The sequence below is a fragment of the Natrix helvetica genome (assembly GCF_964273705.1).
Source record: "Natrix helvetica genome assembly, chromosome: 10".
Classification (NCBI taxonomy): Eukaryota; Metazoa; Chordata; class Lepidosauria; order Squamata; family Natricidae; genus Natrix; species Natrix helvetica.
Genome location: NC_138561.1, coordinates 13,764,348 through 13,789,528, shown reverse-complemented (window position 1 = coordinate 13,789,528; position 25,181 = coordinate 13,764,348). Strand labels below are relative to the sequence as shown.

At 45.5% G+C, this 25,181-nt stretch overlaps 1 protein-coding gene across 6 annotated transcripts in view; it reads left to right on the top strand.

The window, feature by feature from the left end:
• Positions 1-25,181, top strand: part of RIPOR1 (RHO family interacting cell polarization regulator 1) — a 107,884-nt gene that overhangs the window by 54,224 nt on the left and 28,479 nt on the right. For 4 of the 6 annotated variants that reach the window (XM_081962938.1, XM_081962936.1, XM_081962940.1 and 1 more), the window contains exons 2-5: positions 18,547-18,673; positions 21,828-21,980; positions 23,431-23,509; positions 24,796-24,819. In XM_081962938.1, the coding sequence (XP_081819064.1) occupies positions 18,573-18,673; positions 21,828-21,980; positions 23,431-23,509; positions 24,796-24,819 (357 nt within the window). In that variant the 5' untranslated portion in view covers positions 18,547-18,572. Of the gene's footprint in view, positions 1-14,572; positions 14,725-14,768; positions 14,884-18,546; positions 18,674-21,827; positions 21,981-23,430; positions 23,510-24,795; positions 24,820-25,181 lie in introns of those variants that run through there. The other 2 variants (XM_081962937.1, XM_081962939.1) reach the window with 2 other exon arrangements.

The window sequence follows — 25,181 nt, the reverse complement described above, 5'->3', positions numbered from 1 at the left end:
ACTAACTTCGATGCAGTTGCCATGATTTTAAGCATTTTCTAGTGAGGATTTAAATGTCTTAATACTGCAGTAAGCCGCCCAGAGTTGTTAACGTTACAAGAAGGGTGACAAATAAATGAAATAAACGTTGGCAGTTTAGAATGTGGCCTTTCGTGGCATGCTGATGCATTAAATTTGTATTGTGCTTAACAGTATGTGTTTATTTGCATGTTATCATTGTAAATATATGTATCTATAAATTGCCCGGTGGTTCGAAGAAGGGGGTAGGAAGGAGTTGTTGAGAATTGGGTGGCATTCAAGTTGAATCTACTCTGTTTCTGTGAAAATAAGACCTCCTCGGATAATAAGCCCAATCGGGCTTTTGAGTGCAGGAGCTAAAATAAGCCCTCCCCCAAAAATAAGACCTCCCTGAAAATATTGCAACGCATTAGCAGCCTTGAGGTGACCACGTTCTCCGTCTCCTGCACCTCAAAAATAATAAGACCTCCCCGAAAATAATGCCAAGTGCTTATTTTTTTGGGGGGGGGTGTCAAAAGAAAATAAGACCCTGTCTTATTTTTGGGGAAACATGGTATTATTATTATTATTACTTTGAGTTCATAAAATGAGAGATGTCAAGATTTTGACACTGAGGGTATTATAGAGGCATAGGTTATAGGGTGCTAAGTTGCCCCTAATTGTGCCCAAGTGCCATAGCATTTGTCTCTTTGATGTCATGCAGATTTATACAGTGCTGATTCTGTCGTGTCCCCCCCCCCAACATTTTTGGGGGGGGTCAAGAAAGCACCAAGCCCACGTGGCAAAAACCCCTTGGCACCAAAGCTTCTCCCATAATGGACTTGTTGATCTCCAAGATGCCACGAGACTGCTGTGTTTTTCAACACAGGATCCGTTCCTGTTGTGCCTTTCCCTTGGCCCTTGCCAGGATCCCTACATAATATTTAGTTGGGCTGCTTTGAAGCCTTGTGGGAGTTCTGGTGATACTAGGGCAGCTCCATTCCAGTTGGGTGGGACGAGATCAGGTTGCCAAAATTGCTCGTACGACTAGCTGAGACGGTTGGAACAGTAGAAAGGGCTTTGGTGCTACCCAGGAAATGTTTGCTTGTGGGCGGTAGAAGGCAGAATAATGCCAGAAGAAGAGTAGAAGGGCAAGAAATAGATTTACAGAGAATCCACAGCCGTAAAGGGATGTGGTGGCTGAGTGGCTAAGACACTGAGCTTGTCAATCAGAAAGGTTGGCGGTTCGAATCCCTAGCGCCATATAATGGAGTGAGCTCCCGTTACTTGTTGCAGCTTCTGCCAACCTAGCAGTTCAAAAGCATATAAAAATGCAAGTAGAAAAATAGGAACCACCTTTGGTGGGAAGGGAACAGTGTTCTGTGCGCCTTCAGCATTTAGTCATGCCAGCCACATGACCACGGAGACGTCTTCGGACAGCTCTGGCTCTTCAGCTTTGAAATGGAGATGAGCACCGCCCCCTAGAGTCAGGAACAACTAGCACATATGTGCAAGGGGAACCTTTACCTTTATCACAACCGTAACTGAGCCCATCATTTCCGTTGCTAAACAAGGCAGTTGATTAAGTCGTGCCCCTCTTTGCCACTTTTTTTGTCATGGCGGTTAAGCGATTCATTGCAGTTGTTAAGTGAATCACATGGTCGTTAAGCGAAAGTAGCTTCCCCCATTGCCTTTGCTTGTCAGAAGCCAACAGGGAAGGTCGCAAATGGTGATCCCGTGACCCTGGGAAAAAGTGCGACCATCATAATAAATACATCCCAGTTTCCAAGTGCCCAAATTTGGATCAGATGCCCATGGGGATGCTGTAACGGTCGTAAATGTGAGAAGGAGTCATAAGTCATTTTTTTTCAGGTCTGTTGTACCTTCGAACGGTTGCTAAACCAACAGTTATAAGTTGAGTGTCTGTAGTTCATGAACAGGGCTAATTTATAAAGGGAAGTTTGGTTTTGTCTGAAGGTGTTACGCATGCCCATTTTAAGTCTGGATGATTTATTTTGGGCTAAGAAACAGAATTTGAACCCTGGGTTTCTTTTCTCAATCCAGACTCGTTTTCTCTAAAGCCTGTTGTGTTTGAACCCAGCATCATGTCATGTCCCTAGGTTGTTTTTGGTTTTTATTTTCCCACCCAATTCACTGGCAGAGGAAGGGGAAGAAAAACAAGGCAGGGTTGGATAAACAAGCGATGACTGCTTTCTTCATCAGCAGAACGGGCTGTGACAATGGCTTGTTGGACAAACAAATCCTGACTTAGGTTATGAGCAAGCAGAGCCTTGGTCTGCTGTCGTGGAGAAGATTTCTTCCAGGAAGATCCATGTTCAATTTCAGCCATAGGGTGGGTTGCCTTTCATAGTCCTCAATGGGATGCATCCATCAGGATGGTCAGGAGAAAAATCTACTTCCCTGTGGTTTTTAAAGGAAGATAGGGCTTCCCTCCTCTCTCCCCCCCAATGTAGTAGAGACAGACCTTGACTTAGCTGTATTTTTCAGAGTATAAGACGCGTAAAGATTTGGAAGAGGCAAATTTTGTAAAAAAAAAAAAAAAAGGGTTTTGCACTCTGCAGACCTCCCAAAAACGGCGCTTTTTTGTCACAAAAAAGGGCATGCATAGCCTTTAGGAGGCTTGTAGAGTGCTCTGGGGGGCAAAAACGAGCAAAAAATGGACCGCTTAGAGAGGGCTGTAAAGCACCAGTATATAAGTCTACGTGTTATTACTATTGCTATAAACGACTATGGTTTTATGGTGGTAAAAGAAGTATGAAGGCATCCATCAGTTCTGCAAGTCTCTTGTTGGATATTTTTGTTGTTAACTAGTTAATTCCAGGGTTGTGAGTTTATATGATTCTTTTCCATGACTGCAGAGTTGGACACTGTCCACAGTAGACTCAGCACTAATAGTCATGTATTTGTTTGTGAAAAAAAGAAGGGCAAGTTTTTAGCTCCTATGACTAGACGATTCTTGGAAGCATCTAAACCAGGGGTGTCCACCCTTGGCAACTTTAAGACAGTGGACTTCAACTCCCAGAATTCCCCAGACAGCCAACATGGGAGTTGAAGTCCACTGGTCTTAAAAGTTGACAAGGTTGCACACACCCCAGATCTAAACTTTGTTGAAGAAGGAAAAAAGAGTCTTCAGGATATGCTTGTTCTTTATTTTTTAATCCCACCTTTGGAGTTGGAAAGCTTACATTATGTTATATACGGTATAATAAACCATCACAAGGAAATAAGACCATTAAGGAAGCCTTGGCATCAGCGCAACAGAGTTAATAATTTGAATGGCCTTGGCGCAGCCTGATGTGAAAAGGCCCCTCTTTGTGTAGGAGTTAACCTTAGGGGAAGTTTTTCAGAGCTTTTAAGGGTAGGTTTCAAATGATACTTACTTGGTGATATCAACAGGAAGAATTGACCGAGGAACAATGAAAATAGTAGTTGCAATCAGATGAACAAGGTAGGATTGAATAATCTTCTCAACCCTATTGTCCTTGCAGTTCATTTTTGATATATCCTCTTCCTCCTTTCTCTTTTGAGAATTCAGATATCTTTGTATCTTTAATTTTAGCTCTCCAAACAACACATTTTTCAGAATGTGTTCAGTAGCAGGAAGGAAGAGATTTTTGACCATTTCCCTCTAAGAATTAGCATTAACTCTTTCCCCACACCATCCAGTTACATTAACTCCAAATTATTGGTCACCCTACCAACAAAAGTGGGTATAGTCAAGGCTATGGTTTTCCCAGTTGCAACAGATGGCTGTGAAAGTTGGACCATAAAAAAGGCTGAGCGCTAAAGAATAGAGGCCTTTGAACTATGGTGCTGGAGAAGACTCCTGTGAGTCTCTTGGGCTGCGATCAAACCGGTCAGTCCTAGAGGAGATCAACCCTGATTGCTCTTTAGAAGGCCAGAGCCTGAAGAGGAAACTCAAATACTTTGGCCACCTAATGAGAAGGAAAGACTCACTGGAGAAGAGCCGAATGCTGGGAACGATTGAGGGCAAAAGAAGAAGGGGACAACAGAGAATGAGATAGCTGGATGGAGTCACCGAAGCAGTCGGTGTTAGCATAAATGGACTCCAGAGGATGGTAGAGGACATGAAGGCCTGGAGGAACGTTGTCCATTGGGTCTTGATGGGTCGGACACGACTTTGCAACTAACAACAACAACATTGGTTGTGGACAATACAGACTGTGATTCCAATGTAGTCAACAGGCATAGGTTGGTCATCCCAAAGGTGTCAACTGGACTTTCTTGCTTTCGAAAAGACACTTTGGAACAACCATGACCTGGGTGATTGACAGTCTCCATCAACATTTACCCAAGTTGATCCTTTTTTGAAGGAGAATTTTACTTCTATTCTATTCTAATTCTACTTTTAAGATACCATCTTAAAGAAAGTAAGTCCTACCTTAGCTCTGGAGGTAGAAACCCTAAGAGAATGGTCTGCAGAGCCTGGGCTGACTCCAGAATTGAGGAACAAAGTGTTCTTCTCCTGGACTTCTTATTCTGTCAGATGTGCCTGATAATTGTGATTGGAGACCTGCCAAAAATATGGCCATGCCAAGTCTATCCAATCTTCTAAATCTCTACTCTCAGTGCTCTGGGTTGACGCTTAGTGTTTGATGCAGATGTTCTGTGGTCTTAACTTGGAATGAAAGGCACGGTGAGATGTGGAGAATCAAGGTGGGCCATCAGCAGAGAGTCCCATCAAGAACTGGGGTGCTAGTAGCTGTCAGGTGTTGGTGCTAGTTTCACAGAGAAGATCTTAATAGCCGGGCAGTTTCTGATGAGTCTAAGGACTCTCGGGCCATGTGGACATTTCAGAGGACAGATCCTAAACTTTAATTTGCATCTCGAAAGGAGCCTTGTGGAGATTTTGAACTCTGCTGGCAAACAAAGAGAAATCATGAGCATTATATGCAGTTGCATTTTGGTGGCTGGAGATCTGAATTTGGAAAGAAAGCAAGGAAGGACACCAAGCCATTTGGTTGCCCCTTTCTGTGTGCTTGTGGACCACAACTTCCAGCTGGTAGAACCAAAACTTCACTTTGGTTTCAGATCTGTGTTCTCCATGCCAGCTCTTTGGCAGTGCCTGCTTTTTCTCTCCTTTGGCTGCCTTCAACCAATTCTCTCTCTGTGTGTGTCTCATTTTGAAAGGGCATGGGGAGCCGTGCCCCATTTTTGTCCCGATAGTTAAGAAAGCAATCCAGTGCAACTTTATGAATCGGTTGCTTTAAAGTTTCCCTTCATATTTTCTCCCTCCTAGTAGGCTTCTCCATCCCCGTCCCATGTTAAATTGCTAGTTACCAATAATAAACGCCGGCAGAAGTCATGGCAGATGGAGGGGCCTCTTGGCAAGGAGATTCAGCTTTGCTGGCAGGAATGGGGCGCAGTCTCATTCTGCTGCAAGGGAACAAGCTGGCCTCCTCTTAATGCTGTGGCAGAGCTGGCAGCTGATTCCGACAGTGAGGAGGTTGGGGAGGAACATGGGCCAGACCTGGAGTCTGGGGAAGGCTCTGATGAGGGCTCTGTGTCGGAGACAGAGAGGGGGCCAGAGCTGTATGCCAGTTATCAGCTGTCCTCAGAGTCGGACATCAGTGAGGCAGACAAACAGCTGGAGCCTGTTCCCAGTGTGCGCATGGCCAGAGTTGCCAGATAATGGAAATAGCTAAAGAACAGGGGTCGACTTGGGAATAAGGCCACACGTGGACGATGAATGGCCCCTCCCAGAGGAAATAAAAGAGGAGCGAAAGGGGAGTGGAGTTTGCAGGAGACAGTTAGTTCGCTTCATTGGCTCGTGACTCTCTGAGACTCCTTGCCCAGTTTTGCAGTTATTGGCCTGTCAGCACTCCAAGGCATATAAGATCTGTGACTGTAAATCCTCCCTTGAAAGACTTTGCTGGATGTGAATGAGCAGAATTCACAGCAAATTAATAAAAGGGGTTTTATGTCGGGACAAGGAGTTTGCTTCATGCTCTTGGGAAGCCTCGGCCAGAACACTTAAAGTGAACCCGGGTCTCTCTCCCGGGTCACAGCTGTAGCTGCATTATCCGACACCCAGTCCATCTAACCCACACTGGTCCAGATGTCTCTCATCCCTTTTTGATGATGATGATGATGTTATCCCTTCAGTCGTGTCTGACCCTTGCCGATTCTATCGGCCAGTTTTCTTCCGACCTTACACTACTTCTTTGAGTTGTTCCGCGCTCTGCCCGGTGTCAGTTTTGACAATGTCCAGCTATCGTGTTCTTTGGCGGGCTGGTAGCCTGGTTTCCTTTTACCGCTAACTCTTCCCGATATAATTGCTTTCTCCAGTAAATTCCCCCTGCCAGACATGGGCAAAATAAGTGAGAGGCAGTTTTGTGATTTTGCTGTCTACTGAGGTGCCTGCCGTGATTTGCTCCAGTACTTTCTAATTAGTCACCTTAAGAATTGGTAAATACTTCCTCTGGACCTGAAGTTTCACTGCAGCAGTGGTTCCCAACATGGGGCCCACGCCCCACGGGGACTCAATTTGATTTTTAATGGGGGTAATTTGAACCTTGTTTAAACCAAGTGAATGGCCTTTTAGGCTTCCTCCGTGTGAATGGAGTTCACTTTTTGAGTGAAGTAAGAATTATATGTTACGGGGAGGGGGCGGCCATCAGGATTTTAGAGATGCTTAGGTGGGGCTTGGCCAAAAAAAGGTTGGGAATCATTGCACCATCTCTTGATTTAACTATCTCCGCCCTTTAAGCCCCCTCTGGCCCAGATGGCAATGCTCTTATTTTTAATAACGGAATGACAGTTTGAGGAAGGAACATGTGGCACGGAGAGGCTCATCTTTTTGCTCCTGATCCAAAGTGATTTCCCTTGTTCATTTTGGAACTTTAGGATTCCTTGCAAAACTAGGAAAAAGGATCCAAGCCCTTGAGTTGAAATGCGAAAAAGTATCTAGTCCTTATGGCTACAGGCCACCCTCTCAAAATCCTGAAAATATGCAGTTGGCGCCGGCCAGAGTTGTCAGAAGTACAGTTTGACAGGCGAGGATGTCTACGTTATGTGTATTTGTGTATATGCATTGTGCATATTATTGACTCATCCGACAGAATAATAATCATGAGTAAAATTACATGGGTGTGTTTTCCTAAAATGCTACAAAATTGGATTGTGCAGAGAGGTTGTGACAGCACAGGGAAAATGATGGATTTAGTTTGCTTCCTAACAGTTATAACCTGGGCGGTACATGGACGCGGTGGCTCAGTAGCTAAAACGCTGAGTTTTTCGATCAGAAAGGTCGGCGGTTCGAATCCCTAGGGTCACGTAACGGAGTGAGCTCCCATGACTTGTCCTAGCTTCTGCCAAACTAGCAGCTCGAAAGCACATAAAAAGTGCAAGTAGAAAAATAGGGACCACCTTTGGTGGGAAGGTAGCAACGTTCCGTGCGCCTTCGGTGCTTAATCATGCCAGCCACATGACCACAGAGATGTCTTAGGACAGTGCTGGCTCTTCAGCTTTGAAACAGAGATGAGCACTGCCCCCTAGAGTCGGGAATGACTAGCACATATGTGCGAGGGGAACCTTTACCTTTATCTTTTTATATGTACTTCTCTAGGTCATGCTAAACAGTCTTTCCAGGCTCCCTCACCACGGGTCATATTGGGGATACTGGGGGTTGCAGTATTATCTGAAAGGCAGTAAGTTGCCTCTATGGGATCAGCGGTAATCTTTGCAATGGGAGATGGACGGTGCGATGCAGAGCCTTAAAAGCATTGGCTGTTGTGCAGAGGAGCCCTTCAGGTCTACACAGCTGGAGAAGTTTTACATGGTGTTCTCATTTTACGGAAAGAGAGGAAGCGCCACAGAGCAAAACGGGGATTCCACCACTGAACAGGGACTGCGGTTCAGCTTCCTCCGCTCCAAATGGTCGACCTTAGGACTGTGAAGCGCCTGGAGGAAGACGACTCCTTCAAGACAAGTTTCAGCAAACCAGCAGAGCCGGAAGAAGGTGGTGTAACTTAAGCTTGGTGCGGCAGGAAGAGCAAACATCTCAGGCGTCTTCGCTCTGCCGGCCTCCTGTTGACGCCCCAACTTCCTCCCATTGTTCAGTTTGCTTGTTAGGACTTAGCCAGACAGGAGGGGGGGGGAGAAGCCCCTCTTTAAAAAACAAAACCTCATCTACCCTCTGCTAAAAGGGAGATCAGCCTTTCCTCCCAACCCATTCCCTTGTTTCATTCATTTCACACGCCCCCAAAAGTTTGTGATCTTATCACTCCCGCTGCTGGTTTAATTGACTGGATGGCAGGAACTCACAATTCACCATTTGCATCAATTTCTCTCTTGCCTTTCGATCCCCGCCCTGGGCGAATGGCTGCAAAACTATGATGGAACTACCAGAGAGGGCTAAATTGAGTATTTTTTAATCCAAGGGGGGTGGAACCATAAGTACTTTTGTATCTACTTGGAAACCACTTCTGGACTTTGTGCTTGAGGTGGGGGGGGGGGGAAATGAAACGTTGATTTTGGTTTTTACCGATTAGATAGATTGGTTGTTATCGAAATGGATAGTTTATACTACCATGTAAAAGTAAAAAGATGAGGTTTGATGTTACTGTTTTATTCTACTTCACCAGAGGAAGTCGGAAGTCAATGCCTTTTTCTTCTTCCCCTCCTCCTTTTCTACACTCCTCCTTTCCCCTTTCCCTCCCTTATTTTTCCAACTATTTGCTTTGGTATTTTTGTACTTTAGATTATAAACCAATTAAAAACTGTAAAAAAAGAGTTTCTCTTCTGCCACAATCTGGGTTTCTTTCATTTCAGTGGAAGCCCGGAACCGGGCAAGGGGAAGATTGAAATGAGAGCTCATGATCACTGAAGAAGAATAAGAAGAATAAGTCATTCCTCCAGAATCTGTTTTCTTTCTGCTATTCCCGTTGTCAGCCATTCAGGCATGTCCGACCCTAGCCCACTCTATGGGTCAGCACTCTTCATGCCCCCGTCTCTCACGGCCTCCTTCAGATCCACCATGGCAGGGGTATCAAACTCACGGCCCACAGGCTGTCCCCAGCCCTGGGGTACTTAGATCTAGCTTGCAGGGCGCCACCTTGGAAACAGCGAGGGATCCAGCCCACGGTGCCTCTGCGAGTGAAAATGGAGCTCAGGAGGACTGCACACAGAAGGTTGCAGGAGGCTGTCACAGTCGGAAACGGAGCTCAGGAGCCCATTTTTGATGGCAGAGCTCTCAGGCCGCCACAGCACCCCTGACATGAGTGATGTCTAACTGGCCACACCCACTCCTGACCCCCCCGACCCCAAATACAACCCTGATGCGGCCCTCAATGACACCCCTGTACCATGGTCATCCCGGTGTCTTCCTTTACAGTGTCCAGCCAACAGGTATTAGGGAGGCCTCTTCTTTTTCCGCCGATCACTCCCTGCACGCGTGACTTTTCGAGTGAGTCAGCTCGCATGGCATGACCAAAATACGACAGCCTCTGCTTGGCGATCTTGGCTTCAAGTGATATTTTTAGTAAGCTTCAGCCTAGGACTCCTTTCCTTTTTGTTTTTGCAGTCCATGGGGATGTGTAATCATCGCCTCCAGCCCCACAATTCAAAGGCACCCACCCTTCTCTCCTATCAGCCTTTTCCAGAATCCGGGTTTCGTAGCCATAAATAGCAATTGGGGGGAAAAAAATGTTGCGTGAACTAATCTGCCTTTGGCTGTGAGGCGGATGCCTTTATTCTTCCAGATGTTATTCATGCCGGGCATTGCAGCTCTTTCAAATGCCTTCTGATCTCAGGGCTGCAGCCACTTCTTTTGGTCGATCGGTTGATTTGGTCTGCTGGGCCCATTGCTGTTCTTTCTCTTCTGGCCTCCTGGATTTCTTGTTTCTGGTGTAACCTTGGGGTTATGAACAGGGCTGGACTGCGAGGGGTTTGCAGGGATTCGGGAAAACCTCTAGCTAAGAGTCTGTGCAGTTCAGCCCCCAAGTCCCACTCCTGGCTGGCCCTGCCCACCCTCCCCTCCCCTCCTAGGAGTCCCCATGTGGTCCGTTTTGAATGCAGGTAAGTGCAGGGCGTGTGCGGAGGCTGAGGGAGGGCGAAAAATGGGCCTATTGGAAGTTTGGAAATTATTATTATTATTATTATTATTATTTATTTATTTATTAGCGCTTTTAGACCGCCCCCTCTCCCGAAAGGGACTCGGGGCGGTGTACAGTCCGTATCAAAAATACAACAAATTAAAATTATTAAATAAATAGATACATATATACGTATATGTGAGGAGGATAAAAAGATATGCAAAACTGTACAGCTAAGTAAATAAATCAGAATATACAAAATTTAAAATCCCAATATCCTGTAAGAATTAAATTTAAAAGAGACAATCCCTCTAAAAACCAATAAAAATGTGTATGCCAGGAGGTAGACGTTATAATTATGCGAAAGACTGGAAATAGGCCTCTTTCCGGCCTTCAGAGGGCTTCCGAAGCCTGGGGAGGCCATTTTTGCCCTCCCAGAGCCTCGAGGAAAGCATCCGGAGCCCTGGGACGGCAAAAACACTCCCCCCCCCCCCCGTGGTGCAGGAGGCCAACTAGGCCACGCCCATTGTGGCCACACGTACCTAGAAACCGGCAGAGAACCTCTTGCTAAAATTTTTGAAGCCCATCCCTGGTTATAAACCTGAAAAGCAGGCAAGTAGACAACACACACACACACACTCGCCACACACACAGATGTTCTTCTCAGTTGTGTATGTGTACGGTGGTGATTCCTGCCATGGTATTCCGTTAGGTTAGGCTTCTGGGCAATCACTGTTATTCCTATCTTTAATCAAAAAACCTTTGAAAGCCAATAAGGTTTGAACTTAGGACTCACTACAGGGTTCAGAAAATGTGTTGCGGTTTCGAAAGCCGTTCCCAAGGTCAGAGAGGCCTGGGGACAAAGTGCACCGGGGCCACAACGCATGTTGTGCTTGGCAGCGTCGTCTTTTTCAAAGCCACAGTTCATATTCCTAGCACATTGTTCCCCCTAGGTCAAGAATTTCTTTAGCCTGCTCTTCTCACGTTTTCCTCGTTTTCCTCCCACCTTTCGCCATCCCCTACTACTCCTTAAAAAGAAAATAAATAAAAAATATCCTGGATGATTCATGCCCGTCTTTGATTAAATCAGGATTAGTGACTCATTGGACTTAGTAAAAAAAAAAACCACATCAGATTGCCTTTGATAATCTATTCCAGCAGCTAAACTTGGAATGAGCAAAAAAGCAGGCTAAATCTCATCCTAATCAGCTTTCCACTTCCTTCTGTGAGTAGAGTGCCAGCCGTTGGGAAGTTTTCCTTATTGCCCTCTGAGATTTAGTTAGGATGCTTCGAAGTCCTCAGTTAAGCCTCAGCATGAGGGGATATACCAGGGGTCGGCCACCTTCAAGACTCAAAGAGCCACAAAGATCCTAACCGGAAGCTTCAGTTCTGAAGCCGACCGGAAGTCCGGAAGCACGGCATCATTTTTCCTGTACCTGTTCTAACCGAAAGCCCTATCAATTGTGGAGCCAACCGGTGACAGGGAGCCGCAGCAAAAGGATGAAGGAGCCACAAGCGGCTCCAGAGCCGCAGGTTGCTGATCCCTGAGATATATAGTACTCCTAAGATAGACTGTATCACTTTCAGCTGAAGATAGGATCAGTTTTGGATTCCTCTCATAGGTGGGTTCATTTTAGAAAAGTTATGGATTTCTTTCGTTGCCCAAACTCATATTCCATGGCTAAAAAGCCAGTAGGAATATCTAGGGAAATTATTCTTATACAATACAATACAATAGCAGAGTTGGAAGGGACCTTGGAGGACTTCTAGGCAGGAAACCCTATACCGTTTCAGACAAATAGCTATACTATACTTCTTCCCTGCCTAGGCAGGAAACCCTATACCGTTTCAGACAAATAGCTATCCAACATCTTCTTAAAGACTTCCAGTGTTGGGGCATTCACAACTTCTGGAGGCAAGCTGTTCCACTGATTAATTGTTCTCACTGCCAGGAAGTTTCTCCTCAGTTCTAAGCTGCTTCTCTCCTTGATTAGTTTCCACCCATTGCTTCTTGTTCTACCCTCAGGTGCTTTGGAGAATAGTTTGACTCCCTCTTCTTTGTGGCAACCCCTGAGATATTGGAACACTGTTATCATGTCTCCCCTAGTCCTTCTTTCTCTTAAGCTAAACATACCCAGTTCCTGCAACCGTTCTTCATATGTTTTAGTCTCCAGTCCTCTAATCATCTTTGTTGCTCTTCTCTGCACTCTCTTCTTTGTCGTCTTGTCTGCCATGATTGTTTTTTGCAGCTCATATTGGTCTCTAAAAACCTTTCTCCTCCTTAATTGCCCCTATAAAGCTCTAAGCTAATTGTTTCTTAGGCATACTGATAATTATAGATAAGTCCACTGTTTGCCTTAAACAAGGGGTCGGCAACCTTAAACACTAAAAGAGCCATTTGGATCCATTTCCCACAGAAAGGAAAACATCAGGAGTCACACAAAGGCTTCCTGAGCAGCCACAGAACTAGCATATCTTGTTGAAGTAAACATTCTGTTTTCGTCTAAAACTTTTCTTTTCTTGGATTTATCCATGGTTGTCCTCCCAGGGTTGAAAAGTTCAATAAATCGTTTGTAAATAAATTATTTACATTGGCGGTCGTGACGCATATTTTGAGCGACAGGGAGCCGCAACAGAGGGATGAAAGAGCCCACATGCGGCTCCAGAGCCACGGGTCGCTGGCCCCTGCCTTAAACCATGGTTTGCTTTATAGTTGGCTGACTTCACATGGCACCGTAAACCATAAACCCATTATTTGCCCAGCGTGGATTTATGTAAGATGTTAGGTGAAAAATTTAAGAAACTCCACTGTGGTTTAGCCTCTGTGTGGTTGCCGAGTTCTAAATATGCTTTCATTGTATTCCTTTCCGGTTCAATGTTTGTGGCGATTGTGCAATGTTAAAGACAACAAATATGTTTCTTTAAAAAAAAAAAAAAGACAGCAAATCTTGAAACCAAAGATGTGGGTTTTTCAAATTTGCTTTATGTTTTCACAGTTTGTCCCCAAATTGCTTGGGTGGCTTCTTTTTTCCAGCCTAGCCTGGAGTAGCAATTAATTCTTGGGCTTAATTGAGTGCCAGCAAACATAGATAGCTTGCTGGTTTGACAGCATTCATCTGAAGATGTGCTGCCTCTTGCGCCTTCTGAAGTTTTGTTTGCACATCTTTTAAAACATCTTTTCTATGTGTGTGTGTGTTTTGTGTGCACGCATGTGTGTGCTTTTTAGCTTCAGCAGCCTTTAGGGTTTGCATTGACTTAATTAAACAAGGCTTTGAAGCCTGGTACAAATTGAAGCCACAATGTGTCAGAAAAGAATGGAGCAAGGTGGAACCTATTTCAGCAGATAAAAATCTAGGTGTCTCCTTTGGTGGTAAAAGAGAGAAGCAAGGGGAATTCAGAACCAGTGCTCAGCTAGCAGAGCCCAAACGGGGAAAATACTACGATATAGGTAGTCCTGGAATTACGACCACAACCGAACCCAAAATGTATGTTGCTAAGTGAGACATTGGTTGAGTTTTGTCCCATTTTACCACCGTTCTTGCCACAGTTGTTAAGTGAATCATTGCAGTTCTTAAACTGGCAACACTTCATTCTTAGCTGAACCTGGCTTCCCCATGGACTTTGTTTGTCAGAAGGTCGCATGACACTGCAACCGTCATAAACATGAAACTTGGCTCGCTTGCCTGCCGCTCACCTCCAGCTGCCAACCCAGTTCCTAATAGACCATGGACTGGTACCAGTCTGTGGCACAGAGGTTGGGGACCCCTGGTCTAAAGAGGTGATGGTCAGGGTATGAGCTGCTGTTGCTAAGGTAAAGGTTCCCCTCGCACATACAGTATGTGCTATTCATTCCCGACTCTAGGGGGCGGTGCTCATCTCCATTTCAAAGCCGAAGAGCCAGTGCTGTCCGAAGACGTCTCCGTGGTCAGGTGGCCGGCATGACTAAATGCCGAAGGTGCACGGAACGCTGTTACCTTCCCACCAAAGGTGGATCCTATTTTTCTACTTGCATTTTTTGCATGCTTTTGAACTGCTAGGTTGGCAGAGGCTGGGACAAGTAACGGGAGCTCCCTCTGTTACGCGATGCTAGGGATTCAAACCGCCGAACTACTCACCTTCTGATCGACAAGCTCAGCATCTTAGCCTTCGAGCCACCATGTCCCCGTTGTTGCTAAGATATCCCGACACAAGTAGGTTTGCAGCTAGCATTTTCTGAACTTTTTTTTTTAATAAAAAAAAAAAAGAAATAGAATGTAGAAATCCGCCTGGCCCAAAGGAATCCACTCCACTCCTCTGAAACCTATTCTCAGTGTAGCAAACTACAATGCTGGTGCTTTACTCACCTGCCTCTTAATCAGCCTGCCAGGAGGACCTCCTGGCCTTCCACACCTCTGATGTTGACAGTACCAGTTGCTGATTATCTATGAAATGCTAGGAATGTACAAGTGGAGCCCAGCCCTGGATGGAAAGCACCAGGAGGCCTCTTGCTTGCCAAATGGTATGCATACTGTCTGTTCAGAAATGGGAAAATGCCTTTCCGCACTGAATGTGAAGAGCGCAGGAAAGCCTAGGGCCTCCCCTCCTTGAGATTGAGGTCCTACAACATCAGTAGGGGGCTCCGAGGATCTGACGGGTACTTTTCAACATCCAGGTAGGTCTTTGGAATTGACAGGTACCGCCTTGTCCTTTCACACACTGGGCCCATAAAGACTTGGATGTAAGAAAGCTGGTTTTCTATGCTTGCTATCAGCTGTACAACGCAACCTTCGGGCACCCGGAGAAGACCAGCGGATGGGATCATGAAGTTTTTGTAATATTTTCATCCTTAACTCGTAGCCTCTGAGGACCAGTTGAAATTACCATGTTTCCCTGAAAATAAGACAGTGTCTTATTTTCTTTTGACCCCCGAAATAAGCGCTTGGCCTTATTTTCAGGGAGGTCTTATTATTTTTGAGGTGCAGGAGGCAGTGAGCGTGGTCACCTCACGGCTGCTGCTGCGTTGCAATATTTTCGGGGAGCGCTTATTTTCAGGGGCGGGCTTATTTTAGCCCAGGCACTCAAAAGCCCGGTTGGGCTTCTTATCCGGGGAGGTCTTATTTTCAGGAAAACGGGAGGGAAATTGTAGGGGTTGGGATGAAGAGTAACAGGATGGAGAAACCAAGCACCATTTGCGGAGTTGATGTAATTAAAGGGCCTACCAGAAAGCCATTTGTCAACCCTGCTTGGAATTGCTACTCCTTCTTAATTGTTTAATTGGGCCACGGTTGCACTTGTGACCCAACACTGCTTCAACTCTTGGTTACAACTCAGATTAAACTGAGAATAAGGTGGTGTTAGCTCACAGATTCTGTTAGGGCCTTGTTTTCGGTGCCTGGAGTGGGGGCTAGCACACCGGTGGTGGCCCCCTCTCTGCTAGATTGGCAATGTGGTAGTTGAGGTGTTTGTTAAACAAAGTATATTGGCTTGGGTACTTGAGTTAACTTGGTTTGGATGTCGTTCAAATCTGTGGGGCAAGGGGGATTTTTCTTTTTTGTCGTTCTGATTTGTTTTTCCTTCTCTCTCTCTCTCTCTCTCTCTCTCTCTTTTCTTTTTTAGGTGGGTGGCATGATTAGAAATTAGATAAAGCCTTTTAGGGTGACAGGACGAAAGCTGGAATAAGTGATAGAAATAAGAGAAGGGGGAATATTAGTGTATACATTTTTATAACATAAATTAAAAGCAACAACAAGAGAAAACATGGACTAATTGAGTAACAATGGATTGCAACCTAATGTAAATGTGTATCATTATCAGAAAAGCATGTTGATTGAATGTAAGAATTATGATTAACCTTATCAGTTTTACTTGTGTTGGAATATATGATACCCAGGTACCACACCGTTCACACATTGCTTTGATATGCTTGTAATAAATAAAAACTTGGGGGAGGGGGGAGGAGAAGAAGGCAGTTCTTCTGTGTGGTTTGTTGTATCTTCATTTCCTTCTATCAACCAGGAAGGTGTTATTCAGCTCTCAAGGCTCTGGACCAAAAGTAAATTGACTTTAGTGTTGGCTGTGTATCATTTGCTCTGTTGTGTGGTGTATTTTTCCCCCTTCCCATCAGTCAGTATTTTTTTTAAAAAAAGAGCTAGATTCAGAACAATTTCACGTAATCCATCTCTTTGAGTAGGCCACTTGGTGTTGATTGCGTGTTTTGATTGATTGAGCCTTTTTTTAGAGCATTGCCACCGTCTCAGTTCCCACTCTGGACTGGAAGACACACTGATTTTCGTCTTTGGTTGCCTCCCTTTCCAAATTATTTTTCTTTTGAAAGTGGGGTGCTTTTACCTGAATTAATGGCCTTCTTTATCTGTTGGCCTTCTTTCCCACTTTGAAAAAGGAAATACTTAGCGATTTGTCCTTTGTAGAACAACTTTCCTTCTTAATGCCATCTCATAAAGGACCCAATAAAGATATCAAACCTATGGCTGGCTTTTTCCTTCCTCTCCATCTCTCCCTCTCTCTGTCTCTCTCTGTGGGTCTCTCTCTCTGTCTCTGTCTGTCTCTCAGTCTCTCTCTGTGTGTCTCTGTCTCGCTGTCTCTATGTCTCTCTTTCTCTCTCCCTCTTTGTGTGTGTGTCTCTCTCTCTCTCTCCCTGTGTCTCTGTCTCTCTCTGTCTCTCTCCCTGTGTCTCTGTCTCTCTCTGTGTATGTCTTTGTCTCTCTCTCTGTCTGTCTCTGTCTCTGTCTCTCTCTCTCAGCATTATCGAAACAAATAACTGGCAAGGAAAGGGAAGTCAGTAGAAAACATATTCCAGAAAATATTCTGGACAGAAGCAAAACAAAAACATTCAGTAGAAACACTTCATCTGTTGATTGCTTAGTAAAATAAGTGATACAGAAAGCACCAGTATTGACTTGAAACAAATACAGTTTAAGCAAACATCTCGGTGGATACAGGAACAGATAAAATAAATCTGACTTGTCTATAATTAGACTCGATTTACAGGTTATACCTGGTAGGAAACTGTAGCGATATTACTTCCTGTTGTGTCATCGGTGTCCTTTTTAGTCTTTCCTAAACACACATCATCAATCATCATTGCGGCACAAGCTAATGTAGCATCGTGCCATGCTCTGTTTTATTTTGCCTTTCGGTTTCTGCCATTGGGCAAGGGTGTTCTCATTGGACTGCTTGGGTTGTGTAAGGCTGAATATGTGTTGTAAGTTTTGTACACTCACAATACCGGGGGGGGGGGTGGATACAGAGTCTGGCCTTTTTTAACTTTGGGTAGCTGTTTTATTTTAGAAACTAAAATAGAAACCGAAAGGATGTCTCGTGCTTGGAAGTGAAAAACCGCCGTACGTTTGCGAATTAGAGTATGGACCAAACACTGAAATAGAAGAATCTGGATATCCAATAAAGCAAGTCCTTAACTTACAATCATCCGGGGAGTGACAATTTGAAGTTTGAATGGCAATTTAAAAAGTGTCTTACAACCAGTCCTCGCAATTACGTCTGCCATAATTTTTTCCATGGTCATGTGATCAACATTCAGGCAACCGGTGTGCATTTAATGACAGTTGCAGAGTTGCAATGGCACAAGGGTTAGAGTGCAGTACTGCAAGCTACTTTTGCTGCTTGCAATTTGGCAGCTGGCAGGCAGCCGGCAGGCAGCCGCAATCTCGCCAGGCTCCAGATTGGCTCAGCCTTCCATCCTTCCGAGGTGGGCAAAATGAGGACCCGGATTGTTGGGGGCAATAGGCTGACTCTGTAAACCGCTTAGAGAGGGCTGGAAAGCACTATGAAGCGGTATATAAGTCTAAGTGCTCTGTCTCTTGCTGGAGTCACGTGATAACCATTGGCAATCAAAGACAATTGGGGGTGGGGAAGCCCAATTCGGACATCCCTCACTTAACAAAGCTTAGCTATGGGAATTCTCTGGCCGTAAATCGAGGACTGCGTGAAAGCCAGTTGATGGGAGTGCTGGGTCTTATTTTCGTACCTTGTCTTTGCATCTTGGCAAGCTCAGCCCCACCCAGCAGATATTTCTGGAAGGGGTGGAACTCTCCTGACTCCCAGTGACTACAAATATTGATGGGAAAATCACGGAGTGCTTTTGGCCCCTTCCTTCTTACTGACTCATTTTCCTCCCTGTTAAATCTAAATTTGCTAGATAGCACCAGGTGTCTGAGGATATGTTTATAGAGACGGGATGGGTTGTTTTTGCAGTTCAATCCTGACCGGCTCAAGGTTGACTTCTCCCTCTATCCTTCCGAGGCTGATAAAATGAGATTGTTGGGGGGGAGGGAGAGAATAATCTGACTCTGGAAACCGCTTAGAGAGGGCTGTAAAGCACTGCAAAGCGGTATACAAGTCTTAAGCGCTATCACTATTGACATAAACTCTCACGTGGGGAAAAAGCTGGGGAATGTTGTGACCGATTTGGAAGCTCAGCTCAATCTTCCTTGTTTTGTTTTTTGTCTTTTTGTAGGGAGTCCCTCCCGGTGGAATTCCACGATGTCCCTCTCTGTACGACCCCAGCGGCGCAGCCTGGTGGTCAGGATCAATAGGAGCCAGTCGTTTGCAGGGGTCAACTCCACCCAGGACAAATCTTTCAGGTAGGCTTAGTAGAAACGTCTCTGGGCGATGGAGATCATCAGGAAGCCTTGGATTTCCTGCATGGTTCTTGCTGGCGAATGGCACTAAGGAAGCCCTGGGGAGGGTAGACATCGGATATTTTGGGACGAAACCAATGCAACCGGATAAGAAGAGAGGCCTGTTCTGCTTGTTCTCCTCAAGAATATTTTACAGGTGCCTACCAAACGGTCTCCATACCAATTGCAACATTTCTCTTGCCCAGAGAACAAAATTTATTTTAAATTTGCCCCTTGCCTCTTTCTTGTTCCGTTTCTCCAAATCCTTTCTCCCCCGCACCTCCAGCTAACCTTTGTTTATAAGGGACGCAGTGGCTCAGTGTCTAAGATGCTGAGCTTGTTGATCAGAAAGTTCGGCAGTTTGGCAGTTCGAACCCCCAGGGTCACGTAATGGAGTGAGCTCCCATTACTTGTCCCAGCTTCTGACAACCTAGCCGTTCGAAAGCATGTAAAAAATGCAAGTAGAAAAATAGGGACCACCTTTGGCGGGAAGGTAACAGCGTTCCGTGTGCCTTCAGCGTTTAGTCATGCCAGCCACATGACCACGGAGACGTCTTAGGACAGCGCTGGCTCTTCGGCTTTGAAACAGAGATCAGCACCGCCCCCTTAAGTCAGGAGTAACTAGCACATATATGCGAGGGGAACCTTTACCCTTTACCTAACCTTTGTTTATTCCTCTGGTCAGGTGGGCCTTTTTTCCAAAATCCTTGAACACCTTCCTGCATCCTTTTAAAATTTTTGTGAGGCCTGTGTTCTCCGAGGGGGGGGTCTGGGAAATGAATGAACAGCTAGATGGCCAACAATTTATTTTATTGGTGGGTGGGGGAATCAATTAAAAGGCACACTCTGGTGTGTCAGTTTAAACTAGCGTGGTTTGTAAAACTGGCTTAGCACAAGTTGGTGTGCCTGACTGTTAGGAGATACCAGGTTTTAGTTTGGACTGAAGAAGAGAATAATGAATCTCCAATGGCCAATGAAAAACCTGGGGGTTGAAGGCCTGTGGAGAGTGTCATCTTTGGAAGAAACCAGGTCAACTCTCTTGGTGCCTGGCTGTTGTCTATTACCTTTTAATCCTTTCTGTCTTGCCTCAGTGCCTGAAGTGGCACACAAGATTCTTCCCTCATAATTACTGTGGAAGGAAGGTTGGGATGAGAAGTAAATCCTGGCCTAAAATCAAACTATGGGTGAATGAGACTTGGCCGATATCTAGAGGAGTGATTTGATTGGGCCACTTTGGAGATGAAGATGGCTTTCTTTTAAGTAGAAGTGGAAATCCCTCATCTTCAGGCCTACATTTCTTCTCTTAGTTTGAGAAGGAAAACATTGGCCGATTTGGCACCAACTTTCAAAGCCAAGTGTGGGATGGTGATCTGTTGATAGTCCTTACCTTCTGGGTTGCTTCTCCCTGCAACACACCACATGGCTGGTTTTTCAACACAAGGAGGAACAATTTTTTGTCTGTCACTAATGGATTTGGGGACACGGGGGCTCAGTGGCTAAGACGTTGAGCTTGTTGATCAGAAAGGTCGGCAGTCAGCAGTTCGAATCCCTAGGGCTGCGTAACGGAGTGAGCTCTCGTTACTTGTCCCAGCTTCTGCCAACCTAGCAGTTCGAAAGCATGTAAAAATGCAAGTAGAAAAATAGGGACCACTTTTGGTGGGAAGATAACAGCGTTCCATGCGCCTTTGGAGTTTAGTCATGCCAGCCACATGACCACGAAGATGTCTTCGGACAGCGCGGGCTCTTTGGCTTTGAAACGGAGCACCACCACCCCAGAGTCAGGAGCGACTAGCACTTACGTGTGAAGGGAACCTTTACCTTTACTTAATGGATTTTAGAAGGACCCAAAGCCACTTTTCTGGTTTATACAATCTCCTAGATGACAGGTTTTCGAGGGGATCAAAGCTATTTTTCTGGTTCGTGCAGTGTCCTAGATGATGGGGTTTTCAAACTTGTTCAGACCCCAAAGCCTGAAAAGAAAAAGCCCTAAACCCATGATCAAGAAGCAAAACTTTAATGAAAGAAAAATCAACCCTAGAAAAAATTAACCCTAGAAAAAAATTAACCATAAAAAGCCTTTGTGCGCGAGGAAGTGCCTTTATTTAAGTTGATATATTAAAGTTACTTGGATTTCACAAAAGCCGATGGCCCGATTAAAATGCCAGAATGTTCCTCCATCCATTGCATGGAATGACAACAACAACAACAACAACAACAACAACAACAACAACAACAATAATGATATGGAAGACCACGACCTGGCCATCGAAACTACACGTCTATGGATGAAACATGTCACAGGGACACCCATTGTCATCGGAGCACTTGGCATCATGTCCAAGAATTTTACAAAATACATTAATAAATTGCAGCTTCCTGCAATAACACCAGCGGAACTGCAAAAAGATGCGCTACTTGGAACATCATATATTTTAAGAAGGTACTTGGTTGATACCTTAGGATGCTGGCAACAACCCATATCAACCATCAGTACCAGTCAGTGGTATTTGTGATGCATTTTTCAATGTTCAGTTGACTGAGTGTCATGTTTAACGACTAAAAGAAATTAATAATAATAATAATAATGATGATGATGATGATGATGATGATGATGATGATGATGATGATGATGATGTCTAAAAAAGAAGACATGTCCGTATAACATCTCCACGGTCCCAAAATTAAAAGTTGAATTTCACCAGATTCAATAAGTGGGATCTGATTGCTTTTCCTTAAAAAAACTTTCCATGGAAGCCCATTGCTACATTTGAAGGAATTCCCCCTCCCTTCTTTTCTTAGTCCCCCCACAAACCCTATCAAGTTCACCCAGGTTTCCCAGAGCAGAAAAAACAACACCCTGTTCTAGATTGTGCAAGCGACATATCAATGACAAGTGTGGGAAAACATCCTTTCTCCACTGATGCATTTTCCTTGAAACATGTTTTTTTAAAGACTTTTTGGTATTAATGCAGGATGTGTGTGCAGTAGCTGTTTTTTCCCCATCCAGACTACGCAGAATACCATCCTGCATTATTAAGAATCAGCCGGCCAGCCTATTCTCTTACGATATCCTCTTTTGCTTTAATCATCCCTATTATTATTATTATTATTTTGGTAGGAATTTCCCTGCGTTCAGTACACCCACGGTCTCTAGGAAGTCTGGCTCCAGGGTCAGCAGGATGTTTTCAATGTCTCATAAATCCCCTCCACCCAAGGTGCCCCAGCCGGAGAGACTCGATGAAGTGTACGAAGCATTAAAGAAAGGCCTAAGGTAAGCTTCGCTGCAGGCACCTCTCAAACGCTTTGCGTGTGACATGCGGGGATACCTGTTCATTGATTCACAAACCTCTACGCTTGCTTTTCTAACCCGTGTTGGTACCTGAGGAGGTTTGTGAGGAGTAACTGTGAAAAGGGAGTGTCTTCAACCTATGGGACCTGTGCCCATAATGGCACATGGAACCATGTCGCCTGGCACATGGAGCGTCACCCGTTCCTCTTCTGGGTTTCTGGTGCGCATGCGCACGCATTGAGCAGTTTTGTGCCTGCGGCAGTGCCGGAAACTGGAAGAGCTTCCATTTTCCGGTATGCGCATGTGCCAGCTTATCAGCACGTGCGCATGTGCGGCAGTAATTGGAAGACTCACTGGCTGGCGCATTTGCGCGCGCCAGAAACTGTAAGTTTATTTTCCGGCACGTGCATGTCCCCTGGGCAGCTCTTTTTCCTTTTCGCGGCCCAGACAATCGTGTACATGCCCAGTGCTCACCTTTTGGTACTTGGTGCCGCCCCCTCGCGCGTATGCTTTCTTTTCGGCGCTCCGTGCAATAAAGGTTGGCCCTCACTGATATAGAGGTTAAGGCACCGAGCTATAAAACGAGGAGATTGGGAGTTCTAGTTTGGCCCAAGGCACAACTGGGTGACTTTGGGCCAGTCGCTCCCTCTCTCTCTCAGCCCACGCAGCAGGCACAAGCAAAGCACTTTTGAAATCTTGTCAAGGAAACTGACACCTACAACAATAGAAAAAGAAAGGCAGAGGAGGGAAGGAAGATAGAGGTGAGGAGAGAAAGATGGAAGGGAGAAGGAGAGAAGGAGAGAGGGTAGGAAGGGGAAGAGGAAGAGAGGAGTAGGGGAGAGGTAAGGGGAAGAAAGAAGGGAAAGGAGAGAGGGAGGAAGAAAATAGAGAAGGGACGGAGGGAGAAAAGAAAGGGAAAAGAAGGTGGTGTCAAAACAGGCGAAGAATGGTAAACAAAGCAACCCAAACGGTGTGTTATAACCCTGTAAATGGAATGACAAACGTATAAGAACGACGAATGTAAAAAAGAATAATAGCTATGTCGATGTATACCTAGAATTGTAGAGGAGAAAAAATAAAAAATAAAAACTTTTCAAAAAAACCTGTAGGGACTTGCGCAACCGGTTGCCAAGAGTCAACATTGACTCGAAGGCAATTCAGCTTTGTGTACATGCAGTTGACACAGATTCCCTCCCCCCACCAACTAAAGTTCAACTTGTAGATCAAGAGTGTGGATAGTGCGGTGGGAATCGACCGAAAGGAAATATTCTCTTCTTGGCTTTTACTGCCAAGGATAACATCCTGCACGAACTATCCCTTGAATTGGGGGAGGCAGGCTGCTGCTGTCTCTAATCTTCCAAGCGATTGCAAGGATTGTATTATTCTGCATTCTGTGCTCAGTCCCTTCCACCTCTCCTTCCTTCCTTTGCAGTGCTTACCTGGAAGTGCACCAGCAGGAACTGGAGAAGCTCAGCATCCAGATCCGTGAATCCAAGAGGAATTCTCGCTTGGTGAGTGGCGCACTTCCTGTCGGACACTGCCCGGCTCTGATGGACGCAAGACTTTCCCTACAAATTGTAAGAGTTCAGTGGAGAGTCTCCGGTCCTCAGTCGTGCAGATAGGCTGACCTTCCAGTCAGTTCTGTGGACCAGATGGTGATGGTGCTACGTGCCTGGTTTTCATGCATTTTATTGTTCTGACCTAGGCTTCCCCAAATCACGAAGCAGACTCCTTGTCCCAACAAAACCCCCTTTTTTATTAAGCTCATGTGAATTCTTCTCATTCACCTCCAGCAAAGTCTTTCTGGCAAACAGTCTTTCAAGGGTGAATTGACAACCACAGACTTTACCAGGCTTGGAGAGCTGCCAGGCCGATATCTTCCAAACGTAACTGCTGTACAAGAAAATACTTGGCACGGAGTCTCTGAGAGTCACCGACAAATCTTCACACTAATTAAACAAACATATTGTGTCCTGCAAACTCCACTCCCCTTTCGCTCCTCTTTATTCCCTATGGGAGGGGCCATTCACCGTCCACCTGTGCCTTTTCTCCCGAGTCGGCCCTTGTTCCTTAACTGTTCCCTCCTCCTGGCAGTTCTGCGCTTGCGCACATCGGAAACAGGCTGCAGCTGTTCTTCTGCCCCACTGATCTCCGACTCCAAAGGTAGCTGATAACTGTCGGGCAGCCCTGGCCCCATTTCTGCCTCCGACGCAGAGCCCTCGTCAGAGCCTTACCCAGACTCCAGGACCCCTGTTCTTCCCCAACCTCCTCACTGTCTGAGTCTGCCACTGTCTGAGCCCCACTGGCCGCTGGCCAGCCACAATATTTGTGCACAGGATCTCCCCAGTAGACACCCACAAAAATACCTCCGTGCAGATACCCAAGATGTACATGAGTAAAGCCTACGCAGTACACACTTCCCACTGTCTATGGAAAGATGGTCCTTCCAACCATCTTTCCATAACATCAGAGGTGCAATTTTAAAACATATGCTCAGAAGAGCATGTTGCAATGCCTAATCTGATGCCATGTATTCAATCTGGGGTCCTTGGTGCTCTCAGAGCTTGGTTGTTTTCTTGCAGAGGTTTCATTACCCAGCTAGGGAATATCTTCAGTTTCATACCCCAACTGTTCAACTAGTTGAACAATGAAAGGTCTGCAAGAAGACAACCAAACTCCGAGAGCATCAAGGACGCCACAGTTCAGCCCTCAGCTACAAATATTCTCTTCTACTGGCATGTATTCAGCAGTTCTTTCAAGTTCCTGATTTTCTCCTTCTTCTCTTGTTCTTTTTTAGGGCTTCCTCTATGACCTTGACAAGGTAAGACACGCTGGGAAGGAAGCGGAGAACTCAAGGTTAGGCAGGACAGGATTGCTCCCTCTTGCATCTCATATGTTTCTGCGCACAAAATGTTGTCCCACCTGATCTCGGATCCGTCTCCTCTCCCTCTGCCTTTGCCAAGTGATCTTGCTGACGTTGGTTCAGTTCATTGATTCAGTGGAAACCCTGCACCCTCCGCCCTTCTTCCTCCCTCCCCTCTCCTCCCGCTAGGATTTGCTGCCTCAAATCTTTTGCTTCCTCAAGGCAACCCCAGAGGATTAAAAAGAGCTAAAATGTAGGAATTTGCTCCTCTCTCTTGGACTCAGTAACTGAAGGAGGGCCAGGGTAACTCTGCTAAACTA